The 13,447-nt window shown below is 48.2% G+C and overlaps 1 protein-coding gene across 1 annotated transcript in view; it reads right to left on the reverse strand.

Annotated features, from left to right (window-relative positions):
• DHX38 (DEAH-box helicase 38) overlaps positions 1-13,078 on the reverse strand; it is a 178,840-nt gene extending 165,762 nt beyond the window's left edge. The window contains exons 1-3 of the mRNA XM_075326033.1: positions 13,004-13,078; positions 706-1,071; positions 437-600 (exon numbers count right to left, since the gene is read on the reverse strand). Coding sequence (XP_075182148.1) covers positions 437-600; positions 706-1,004 — 463 coding nt within the window. The 5' untranslated portion in view covers positions 1,005-1,071; positions 13,004-13,078. The remainder of the gene's footprint in view (positions 1-436; positions 601-705; positions 1,072-13,003) is intronic.
• Between the last annotated feature and the right edge of the window lie 369 nt (positions 13,079-13,447).

Consider the following 13,447-nt stretch of genomic DNA (forward strand, 5'->3'; position numbering starts at 1 on the left):
TTAAAGGCGGACTGACAGCACAGATTGGAGGCAGGGCACGCGAGTATAGGCTTTTTTGTTTAACCTGGGGGAAACATGTGGAATCAGAAGGGGTTGTCCTCGTCATGGACAACCCCTTTAAGACTGACGTACTTAGAAAAGTCTTGAAATCTCACTGATGAAAAAAGTGTTAGATTTACTAAGAAGAGCACCGCTCAATAAATCTGGTGCATCGCAAACAGATTTTCACCTTCTGGCGTAAGTGTTGCAATACCCCTTCATCTAACCTCTGCCTACTATTTAGAAGAGGGACATGAGCAGGGGGAATGCTTAAAGTGGAAATTTATGGTGTGTACAAGGCTTGTGCCAGATTATGCAACTTTTTTTTATGCCCAAAAGTGGTGTGAACACTGTAATAAATGTTAATGTGCTGCGTTGATTCAGATGATCGCATTACCCCTGTCTCGGCTGCTCCGCTCCTTCCGTCGTCTGTCGTCCTTTGATGATGCGTAGACCCCGTGCTCCCTCCTTTCGCGTTCTCTCTGGCGGTTTCGTGCCAAGAACTCTTCGTTTACTCCACCAGTATAAGACGGCGTCTCCACCCGGGCGGTTCTGTAGTGTCTGGAAATGCATATAAAACAAAAAAAAAAAAAAAAATGTACTAATCCGAAATATACAACAGTTCTATTAAACGTGAGCCTAAAAGCCAGATTATCTGCCACTCACCGATCCCCATGGCTCCCACGACTTATCCTGTCCCCAGATCCTTCCGAAGGCTTCTCTCGTTCTTCCCAGTCTCTTGAACCCACTTTGGCCTTTTTGTCTCCCTCCTGTCGCTCCTTTTCTTCTCGCTCTTTCCTTTTCTGTGCAGCCAACAGGTCCAGGCCCAGTAGTGAGGAGCGAGGGGCTGGAGTCTTAAACACGTGCTGCTCGGCGCTGGAGCTCTTCTTCTTTACCACTAACCCCCCTTCTTCGGGAGAGGGGTCGCTGCCCTCCAGTCGGTGCAGAGACGCTTCATCCTCCATGTTTCTTTTGGCACAGCGCCTCTTTGAGAACTCAAAGTGACGACATATATCTTGTCTTCAGTGGTTTCTGGAAAGAAATGATAGTGCACGATCAATAAAGATTCTCACAAAGACTGACAACACTTAAAACAAATTCACACAAAGCGGTGAGAGAATTCCAAGGGCAGTTTTGTCTTGGTTTCGACAAGAAAAAAAAAAAAAAGCATATGCAGTTTTATCATGAGATAAAAGCCACGGTATAACCACCATGTGACTATTCCCCAAAGGTAAAATTACACGGTGTGTGAAAACAGATGACAGCAGCAAGCTAAACTTCACCGACATGCTGCACTGGATGCGTGCAGATTTTCACAGCAGCACAGGATGAAATCTGTGCAAAACTTCTTGCAAGTCTGCAACAACACTAAGGCTATGTTCACACACTGCGATTTTTACCCGCGTTTTTGTTGCGCTTTTACTGCAGAAATGTCTTGAGAAATTCTTGTAACCTTTCTGCAGACATTCCCCAGCAAAACCTATGGCAAAAAAAAAAAATTAGCTGTGCGCACACTGCGCTTTTTTCGTAAGAAAATTCTTTCGGTAGATTTTCTTAAGAAAATGAATGAGCATGTCACTTCTTTTCTGCAGCGAACTGCGTTATTCACTCTATTGACTGTAATGTAATCATAGGGAATATTTTTTCAATGTTTTTTGTGTAGGATTGGATGGCACATAGAAGCACTTCCATGTGCATCCGATCCTACAAAAAAAAACAAAAAAAAAAAAACATATCGGATGCCGTATGTCCGCTCCGTTATTATGAAACATGTCCTATTCTGTTCCATGATAACGGACCGTGACTTAATAGAAGTCAATGGGCGCGCAAAATCCCCGGAAGCAGTTCCGTGTGACCTCCGTCGGGTGCCTGTGCAGTCTGTGTCCCGCTCCAGCCCCGCGGCTGCCCGCACTGCAGTGTCAGTGTCTGCCCGCAGTATCAGCAGCTTCTCACGCTGCAATGCGTGCAGCCGCGGGGATGACGGGCGATGCTGTCAGGAGATGAGATGAGATCATTACCTGCTGTGACGATCTCCTGCTCTCCTGTCAGCGCTGTCACTGTCGTCTATGCCCGTCTCGCGGGCGGCCCGAGACTGTCACTAGCGGTGACGTCACGGGCTCGCGCGAAACTGCTGAGAACGCGGCGGGCATAGAAGGCAGTGACAGCGTTGACGTCAGGAGAGCAGGAGATCGTCACAGCAGGTAATGATCTCATCTAACCTACTGATGGCAGCGCTAGTCATCCCCTGCAGTGACCTGGGCTATTGATGTTAGCTCAGGTCACTGCATTACTCTCCCAGCCAGTGGGGAATGTTCTGTTCTTCATTGACTGGGACAGTGACTATGGTATGGATCGTCGTGGGACCCTCCTATTGGATTACGCTGGACCCGGATTTGATTGTTCTTTTCAATAAATTGGTGAAAGAGGGAATGTTTTGGGGAGTGTTTTTTCAAATAAAACGTTTTTTTTTTGTCTACTTTTTTTTTTTTCATTACTGACTGGGTTGGTGATGTCAGGTATCTGATAGATGCGTGACATCACTAACCCCAGGGCTTGATGCCAGGTGACATTACACATCTGGCATCAACCCCATATATTACCCAGTTTTCCACCGCACCAGGGCAATGGGATGAGTTGGGGCAAAGCGCCAGTATTGGCACATCCAATGGATGCGCGACTTCTGGGGCGGCTGTGGCCTGCTATTTTTAGGCTGGGGAGTGTCCAATAACAGTGGACCTCCCTAGTCCGAGAATACCAGACCACAGCTGTCCGCTTTACCTTGGCTGGTGATCCAATTGGGGGGGGCACATTTTTTGTTTTAAATTATTTATTTAATTTAAAATTGGAGTACCAGCCAAGGTGAAGCTACCAGCTGTGGTCTGCAGGCTGCAGCCATCTGCTTTACCCTAGCTGGCTACAAAAGATAGGGGGGACCCCACGTCGTTCTTTTTTTTGTTTGGTTTTGTTTTTTTAAATTATTTATTTTTTGGCCAAATATAAGGCTAAGCACCCTTAAGTGCCACATGAAAGTCACTAAAGGGTGCCAGCTTAGATGATAGATGAGAAAGACCTATATAATGTCCCACCTCCCTGCATATTCTATCTATTCATCTATCCATCTATCTATCCATCCATTATCTATTATCTAGATTATTTATTGCTGTTAAAGCATTAAAAAACCCAGGGACCAACCTGCAAAAAAACGCATCAAAAACGCACCAAAAACGTAGTAAAAACGCATGCGTTTTTCCGGTGCGTTATTGGTGCGTTTTTTAACAGGTGTGCTAATCCTTCACTCAAGAAACTTAAGAAAAATCATTTTTCTAGTGTGAACATAGGCTAATAAAATTGAAGACAGACCCCAGTTCATTTAATGGTTCCCAGTACAGGCACATTGCCTGTACATCATAGTACAGATGCCCTAAAAGTTAGAGAACAAGCCACTAGGGGTCGCGGCATTTTGCAGAAACCTATCTTATTGGGCCATAAATGAGCACCCACTAAGAGGCACAGGGCCTCAAGGCCCCCCCCATACAAATCCGTTTTTTACAGAATCATCTGTGTATGGGGACAGAGGATGTCTGGAGAGAAGGATCCACAAAACCCAATTTCAAACAGATGACCCTGAGAAGCTGCGTGGGCAGAGGGGTCTGACAGTGGTACTCATAGCAAAAACAGGGGTGGGCAGCACTCAAGTAAGGCTACTTTCACCCATCCGGTTTGAGCACTGCGGCTCAATCCGGCTGTGAAACCTATGCAACGGATGTGGCGAAAACACTGCATCCTTTGCATAAGTTCTTACATGCGGCCCGTCCGTTTTTTTCCGGTTGCGGCACGCTACTGAGCATGCGCAGTGGAAAAAACGCATGCCGTGGCCGGATGCGTTTTTTTCCGCATCGCGACGCATCCGGCGTCCATAGGCATGCATTGAAAAATGCGCCGCAGCGGCCAGATGCGGCGCGATGCGTTTTTTTTTTTGCCGGAGCAAAAAACGTTGCAGGTAACGTTCCATCCGGCCGCGGCATCGGCTAAATCTGCCGCATGGAGCAAAAACCGGACCGAACGCAAGGCCATGCAGCACAATACGGCACTAATGTAAGTCTATGCAAAAAAAAAACGCAACCGGCGGCAAAAAAAACGGTTGCGGTTTTTCTGCAGAGCGCCGTATTGTGCCGCAGAGCAAAAACCGGGTGTGTGAAAGTAGCCTATGGGAGACACGGAAAAGATGACTGCCGGCCACACAAGAGGCCGAACCATAGGTGAGCTAAAGCGTATGGAGGGCTTCACTGTAACTCCCTACCCCTCCGATCCAACACAAGAAAAAAAAGCTTATTACCAGGATATATTCTTTTCGGGGGTGTAAGGCATGTAGTGACTACACTACAAATGTGAGGGCAAACAGAGGGTGCAAATCTAGCAGATACAGCTGGGCCCTGATGCCTAAGGGGACCCCCTATATCAGATAACAATGGTATTACAAATGTTGCACAGTAGATGAGGGACCCTTTTACTGATTTGGCATCAAGACCCTGCCAAAGTCTCAAAAAATAAATGAGAAACGCAATCATTTCTTCCTCATGGACAAATAAAATCCTTGTCCTCCCGACTGAGCCTTTTGCTCAGCACCTGAAGACAGACCACGCCCGATACTATTCCTCCTATAAGGCTCATTATTCAATCACAAAAACAGCCCAACCGTTCCCAAATACGCAGGGCGCGTTCTACAAGGCGCCACAACTTACTCCACGTTATTCACAGTGTGAACACTCCCTACAGAAACAGCAGAGGATTCACACAAGGGGCAGATTTATAAAACAGAAACTGACTATTGCAAACTTAGTCTTAAATTTCCCCAAAATGCAGCATGGATCCTCCGACAGAGCAAAACATACTAAACAAATACTAACCCTGAGGTCAAACAGTGACGCTAGTCATGTGACATTCATCTTGGAGGAACCCATTGGTGACGTGAGGCTCACAGTAAGTGCCAGCACTAAGGCTACTTTCACACTTGCGTTGTTTTCCTTCCGTTACAATACGCCCTTTTGGAAAACAGCGTAATCCGTTAACGGATTCCGCTGTTTCCCATAGATTTGTATGGATGACGGATTGTACCAAAAGGACCTGCGTTGCTTCCGCCCAGCGGGAGGAACGCAGCATGTAACGTTGTTTTGAGCAGCGGAATCCTCTGGATTTCGCTGCGCATGCTTTTTTTTTTTTTTTTAAATCACAAACTTTATTTTGGCTCGCGGTGGTCAAACGTTCAGCTGAGCGCCCGCCCGCCAGCATGCCCGGCCGGCTGCAGGGAGCGATCAGCTGATCACCCGGCTGCAGGGAGCGATCAGCTGATCACCCGGCTGCAGGGAGCGATCAGCTGATCACCCGGCTGCAGGGAGCGATCAGCTGATCACCCGGCTGCAGGGAGCGATCAGCTGATCACCCGGCTGCAGGGAGCGATCAGCTGATCACCCGGGAGCCGGCTACTGGGAGCGATCAGATGATCACCCGGCGGCCGGCTACTGGGAGCGATCAGCTGATCACCCGGCGGCCGGCTACTGGGAGCGATCAGCTGATCACCCGGCGGCCGGCTACTGGGAGCGATCAGCTGATCACCCGGCGGCCGGCTACTGGGAGCGATCAGCTGATCACCCGGCGGCCGGCTACTGGGAGCGATCAGCTGATCACCCGGCGGCCGGCTACTGGGAGCGATCAGCTGATCACCCGGCGGCCGGCTACTGGGAGCGATCAGCTGATCACCCGGCGGCCGGCTACTGGGAGCGATCAGCTGATTACCCGGCGGCCGGCTACTGGGAGCGATCAGCTGATCACCCGGCGGCCGGCTACTGGGAGCGATCAGCTGATCACCCGGCGGCCGGCTACTGGGAGCGATCAGCTGATCACCCGGCGGCCGGCTACTGGGAGCGATCAGCTGATCACCCGGCGGCCGGCTACTGGGAGCGATCAGCTGATCACCCGGCGGCCAGCTACTGGGAGCGATCAGCTGATCACCCGGCGGCCAGCTACTGGGAGCAATCAGCTGATCACCTGGCGGCCGGCTACTGGGAGCGATCAGCTGATCACCTGGCGGCCAGCTACTGGGAGCTTTCAGCTGATCACCTGGCGGCCAGCTACTGGGAGCGATCAGCTGATCACCCAGCGGCCTGCTGCAGGGAGCGATCAGCTGATCGTTCACAATAGTCTGCCGCCGGTAAAACTGTAAAAAAAAAAAAAAATCAAAACGGATTCCGTTGTTTTGCAGCATCCGTTGTGCCACTATATGCAACACATCCGTTGCATCCGTCACACAACACAATGCAACGGATACCGTTCAACGCAAGTGTGAAACTAGCCTAAGGCATCGCACAGGATTTGCGGAGCATTTCGCATTGCACCAGTTGGGGGTGGAGCTGCCATTGAATCAGTGACAACTTGTCAGATCAGTCTTCATGGATCCCACCACTGATTTGCAGCACCGATGCCTTTAATTGACAAGTGCTGTGACGTACCTGTCATTAGAAAGCACAATGCAGCCACTTGTCAATTAAAAGGGGCCGGCACATGAGCTGCAAAGCATCGGTATAAAGTCTGACATCTGATTTCACGTGCCCAGATAAAGCTGTCAATCATTTAAAGTGAACCTGTCTGCTGATATATGCTGCCCGTGGATTGAGCCCGTGAATGGGATAAATGCTCTATGCTGCTTTACAAGGTCTTTTCTAAGAAGATTTTATACATTGACAGATTGTTGTGTATCACAGTGTTATGGAACGGCAAAATGGGCGGCACGGTGGCTCAGTGGTTAGAACTGCACGGTGGCTCAGTGGTTAGCACTGCACGGTGGCTCAGTGGTTAGCACTGCAGTCTTGCAGCGCTGGGGTCCTGGGTTCGAATCCCACCAAGGACAACGTCTGCAAGGAGTTTCTATGTTCTCCCCGTGTTTGCGTGGGTTTCCTCCAGGGTCTCTGGTTTCCTCCCACACTCCAAAGACATACAGATAGGGACTTTAGATTGTGAGCCCCAATGGGGACAGTGTTCCTGATGCATGTAAAGCGCTGCGGAATATGTTAGCGCTATATAAAAATAAAGATTTATTTATTTATTTAAAATGAACATCTGATACACTGTATTTACAGGTGAGAAATCACCGCAGTGATGTCAACGGCTGCACGACACTGACTCAATCACATATGGAAATTGAAGATTTTTTGCAAATCAGGCTGGGAAGAGCCAATGCCACCACCCCCAGCGCCCTTCCAGTCCGACTTACAGCACAGCAGACTGGACACAGACCTCATCATAGACTAAATTTCATCTCTATGAGCGATTTTCTACAATCAGATGGACAGAATAACGCCAAATAATGTCACAAAACAACATGTGCCATGTGTAACACTTATTAGTCCTCTTTCAGGAGTCCATTTTTCACAAACAGAAAACAAAGATATACGTCCACATTTTATTTTTTTCAGACCGTGCATTTGTGCAAAAATCACTGATACGGGTCCATTTTTCTTTTACTTGCGTTAGGGATGAAAAGTATCAATCCAACTCTACGGATCCGTGAGAATCACAAACAGGCAAAAATGTGGGGTCTGTGATTAACGTTGCATAGTATAGGAGAAGGTTTGTCATTTAGGTTTCCATACGTGAAAATCACCGATTGTAAAAAAAACGGACACGGACCAAACACTGATGACACGCATACCATTTAAAGGGAACCTGTCAGGTCCCATATGTGTTCTAACCTACAATCAGCGTGTTGTGTGGCCTGAATACCCCTTCCTACCTATCCCTGTGGGCGTGATACCATGGATTTACAGGAACGACGTCACCGTCAGCTCGTGGAGATACCGCGCTTGCCATTCGCGCAACCTTCATATCCGGGTGATTACATGCCAACTTCACAAGCGCACGGTGCATGATCAGGAGACTCCTGCGGTTCCGACCATGCGCAGAGCGCGCCTAAAGCAGGCAAGTAAACAACTGGATATAAACAACAACTGCATAATCGCCTCTTCCCTGATGAATCTGGAGCCACTGTGATCTATTGTTTAGCGAAATGTACGTTGGATGGCTTAGGAGCAAGTTGGGTGGGAACATCTACTTTTGGGAACCCACTTGTTTGAGGTCTATAATATATTTTATGGTGACTGTTTCTCCCATGGTATTTATATAAGACTGATTGCAATCATGTTGCACATGTAAATTTGTGGATGCTGCCCCCAGTTTAGTTATGAATTTTGGTAGTACTGACTAATTCCTCTTTAACTACATTGTGACTTATTCATGCTGGGAATTTTCATTCACCTTTCCATGGGGCTCCCGATTACTTTTGCAGTCCCATATATAGGACTAATGATTTTGATACCTTATTGTACTTGGGGTCCCCAAGATGTTCCCTCCTCCATGTGGTTTTAACCTTTTATCATTGGCCTTGATTTTTTGTGTCTTTTTGTGATTGTTTAACTTACTAAACTTTTGTAGAAATTTTGCACCTTAAATTACTCCCTTTTCTCTGGTTTCTTCATGGATATGAAGGTTGCGCGAACAGCAAGCGCGGAATCTCCACGAGCTGACGGTGACATTACTCACGTAAATCCATGGTATCACGCCCACAGGGGTGTGATACCACAAAAAAGCTCCTGAAAATCCCGCGCGTGCGCGCTTGCCATTCACGCAGCCTTCTTATCCGGGTGTTTTCTTGCCGCCTTCAGAAGGGCATGTCGCTCATGTAAATCCATGGCATCAGCCACAGGGGCATGATACCATGGAAAGTATGCAAACGCCCAAGAAACGCTCAGGGGACTAGACCCTCTCCTATTAATATAAGCAACATGTAAGTAAGAAAACATTTTATATAAAATCATATTACACAATATTACAACACAGGGATGGGTAGGAAGGGGTTACTAGGCCACACATCACCATGCTTGTAGGTCAGAACACATATGTGACCTGACAGGTTCCCTTTAACACTAGAACTACTGGACTCGTGACACCTATATAGAAATACATGGTGCAAAGTAGTTAAAATGACTACCTCAGTAGTTCTAGTGTTAAAGGTTTTTTTGCATTTGTGAACAAACCCAGACGTCTGAATGAGGCCTCATAGTCGGAGGCTACTTCTGTCCAATGATCTGATAAATAAGCCCTAATGATCATTTGGTAGCAATCACTCATGCATCGGCTACAGAAATCAAAACACATCGAACATTAATAGGGATGATCAACTACAACAACCATAGTCTGGCCTAATTCACATGACTGCGAAAAGTGTGGGGCCCCGCAGCGGGTTTCCTTACTAAACCTCACCAGCCACAAATGCAGCCCATATGGTCAGGCACAGTTATGCTATATGGTGACAGCAATTCACACAGAAGTGAATGGGCGTTATAAAAGAAGGCGGGCTTGGCAGTTTCCATAGTGACGCCAGACTACCTGTGGTCCCCTGAAATGGGTATACAGCTTTAAAAAGGGAATCTGTCAACAGATCTGGCAACTATAAGCTGCGGCCACCACCAGTGAGCTCTTGTATACAGCATTCCAGAATACTGTATATAAGAGCCCAGGCCACTGTGTATAACAAACACTTTTATAATACTTAGGTGATTAAGGAATAGTCCGGTCCGATGGGTGTCGCCGCTCTCCGGTCCGATAGGGGGTTGCCGCTCTCCGGTCCGATAGGGGGGGTCGCCGCTCTCCGGTCCGATAGGGGAAGGGGGGGGGGGGGGGTCGCCGCTCTCCGGTCCGATAGGGGGGGGGGGGTCGCCGCTCTCCGGTCCGATGGGGGGGGGGGGGTCGCCGCTCTCCAGTCCGATAGGGGGGGGGTCGCCGCTCTCCAGTCCGATAGGGGGGGGGGGTCGCCGCTCTCCAGTCCGATAGGGGGGGGGGGGGTCGCCGCTCTCCAGTCCGATAGGGGGGGGTCGCCGCTCTCCAGTCCGATGGGGGGGGGGGGGGGGGGGTCGCCGCTCTCCGGCAATCTCCGTCCTCCTTCTACCCAGCCCAGTGTGGATGACGTGTCTACGTCATCCACACAGCCCAACATTACGTTTCCTGCGCAGGCGCAATTTGATCTGCGCTGCTGAGGGCAGATCAAAGTACTATAATAAAGCAGGTGCGAGGAAAGGTTAAAGACCGCCCACGCATGCGCAATACAATACATTGATCTGCCCTGAGAAAAGTAGATCAAAGTGCGCCTGCACAGGACAACAATGTCGGCCTGTGTGGATGACGATACCTCATGCACACAGGCCTCAAAATAAGGAAAACAGTGATTGCAGCAGAGAGGAGGCGCCGGACCGGAGAGCAGCGACACCTATCGAACCGAAACCGCCACCTAGGTGAGTATTATAAAAGTGTCTTATGTTATATATAGCGGCCTGAGCTCTTATATATACAGTATCCTGAATGCTATATAAGAGCCCACTGGTTGTGACAGCAGCTTATAGTCACCAAATCTGGCGACAGGTTCCCTTTAAAGTTGTCCATCTCCAATAGATAGCAGTGCCCGTATTCCAAAGTGATGTGCACAGCCTCTCTCAATTCACTTGTATCGTGTAACTGGCACGTGACCACATGTACCCAAATCGCATACACAGTCACATGGAGTCCGGATCTTGCTGCAGTCAAACAATCCTGACAACATGCAGTGTGTGACTGCAGATACTGATGAGCGAGCACTACCATGCTCAGACGCTCTGCAGAGCAGTCGGATACTTGGACGGGCGCAACTCGAGTACCCAAGTAATATGGAGGTCAATGGGAAACAAGCATTTTTCCATGACTCTTTCAGATAAATGCTCGAGTACCCCATTAACTTCCATTATACTTGGGAAATGACTCAATACGGCAAGAGTGCTCCACAGAGCACCTGAGCATGGTAGTGCCCGCTCATCACTAGTTACGAGTACCGAGCACCCGAGCATGGTAGTGCCCGCTCATCACTAGTTACGAGTACAAAGCACCCGAGCATGGTAGTGCCCGCTCATCACTAGTTACAAGTACAGAGCACCAGAGCATGGTAGTGCCCGCTCATCACTAGTTACCAGTACTGAGCACCCGAGCATGGTAGTGCCCGCTCATCACTAGTTACCAGTACTAAGTACCCGAGCATGGTAGTGCCCGCTCATCACTAGTTACCAGTACTAAGTACCCGAGCATGGTAGTGCCCGCTCATCACTCGTTACAAATACAGAGCACCAGAGCATGGTAGTGCCCGCTCATCATTAGTTACAAGCACTGAGCACCCGAGCATGGTAGTGCCCACTCATCACTAAAGGGGGCTTTACACGCTATGATATCGTTAATGTTTTATCGTCGGGGGTCACGTTGTTAGTGACGCACATCCGGCGTCATTAACGATATCGCAGCGTGTGACACTGACCAGCGACATTAAGCGACCTCAAAAATGGTGAAAATCGTTCACCATGGAGAGGTCGTCCCAAACTCAAAAATCGGTAAGGGTTGTTTATCCAGGTGGTTCATATCTCCTGCGGCAGCGCACATCGCTGTGTGTGACACCGCAGGAGCGAGGAACATCTCCTTACCTGCCGCCGGCCACAATGCGGAAGGAAAGAGGTGGGCGGGATGTTACGTCCTGCTCATCTCCGCCCCTCCGCTTTGATTGGCCGGCCGCTGTGTGACGTTGCAGTGACGTCGCTGTGATGCCGAACGTCCCTCCCCCTTGAAGGAAGGAATATTCGGCAGTCACAGCGACGACGACGACCAGGTAAGTATGTGTGACGCTGCCGTAGCGATAATGTTCGCTACGGCAGCAATCACAAACAATCGCATGCGCGACGGGGGCGGCTGCTTACACGCCCGCTATCGCTACAAATTGCTAGCGATCTCGCTACCGTGTAAAGCCCCCTTAACTGCAGACTTTAACCTCAAGCCTGAACAACCCCTTTAAGTTGACCTATTCTCGTGACATCTGTATTCGGACACCATCACCCCCCAAAATGATTTCAGAGTGCACCACAGGTTGTCATGGCAACTGGGGGGTTTCTGAAGGACCTGTTGCTGCCATCTTGGTCCTCCTGTCAAGCCCAGTTAAGACAAGGTGATTGATCTGATCTACTGCAATTTTGAGCAATTCAGTATGTAGAAAAAAAAACAATTGTGGGTTAAGATACAATATAAAAATGGTGTACAGTTAAAATATATATATATATTTTGTTTATTTTATTTTTTTTTAACATTTCTCAGTCAAAAAAATAAGGCAAGTCAGAAAAATTGCTGTGTTTGCTGGGGTTTTTGTTGGGTGGGTGGGGGGGGGTTGTGGATGACCACCCAAAAATGGGAAAAAAAAATGTCATACAAGTCTGAGGTCTCTGCATCGACCCAGACAATCTCACACACACAATAAACACCATAAAAGCCAAACTACAATGGTGGAATTCTATTTGTTTTTCTATTCCACCATTCTTGGAATACTTTTCTCAGCTTTTTAGTACATTACTTGGTAAAATGAATATCTCCACTGAAAACTACAATTTGTCAGGCAGAAAAATGAGCCCTGGCCCCTCTCTGGGGACGAAAAAGTAAAAAAGATATGACTCTGAGAAGAAGAGGAGGAAAAAAAAACAACATGAAAAGGAAAGGGTTAATGAGAAGTGACTGGCCGACATGATATACGGCAGTGTCGCGCACACAACGGCTGATATGCAGGGGACCGTCCTGACAGGCACTTGCTGGCGTTGTCCATAGCAACCAAGGAGCTGCCGCCATTACCCCGTGGTCTGCCCGGGCCCTGTATATTCTACACAGATCACTAAGCCGCTAAGACGCCGAGACCGAGTCCAAACCAGCGACACTCCGGGCACAGCCGCCCGCACAGGACGAGGGAGCGCCTGGGGGCGCCACATTACTCCTCACACACCGGCCGCCCCCCGGTGACGCTCACACACAGCTGCCGCTTCACCAACCGAAACCAGCACCGGTCAATCACTTCCACTTACATTACCTCAGACCGTGGGCGCCGCCATCATCCCAGAATTCCTTTAGGTTCTTTCAACATACTTTATTGACTCGTAATGACTCACTTCCGGTTTGAGCGGAAGTAGCCGTCATCTTTGTATACCCATGTGGTGTGCTCTACTAAGCAGCCATATTGGTACTCCCTGCTAGAAAGTACTGTATAGTAATAGATTTAGACCCCTTCAGGGTGATATTTTAAAAGCCTGATTAATTTTAAGATTTTAAACACACGTGTATATATATATATATATATATATATATATATATATATATATATAATTATTATTATTATAGCGCCATCAATTCCATGGCACTTTACATGTGAAAGGGGTTTTAATTGATTAGCTATTTAATGTAATATATAACATGCATTAAATAAATATTTTATATATATTTTATATCAATTTAATATGTTTAGATATTTAAATAT

The sequence above is a fragment of the Anomaloglossus baeobatrachus genome, chromosome 10, assembly GCF_048569485.1.
Source record: "Anomaloglossus baeobatrachus isolate aAnoBae1 chromosome 10, aAnoBae1.hap1, whole genome shotgun sequence".
Classification (NCBI taxonomy): Eukaryota; Metazoa; Chordata; class Amphibia; order Anura; family Aromobatidae; genus Anomaloglossus; species Anomaloglossus baeobatrachus.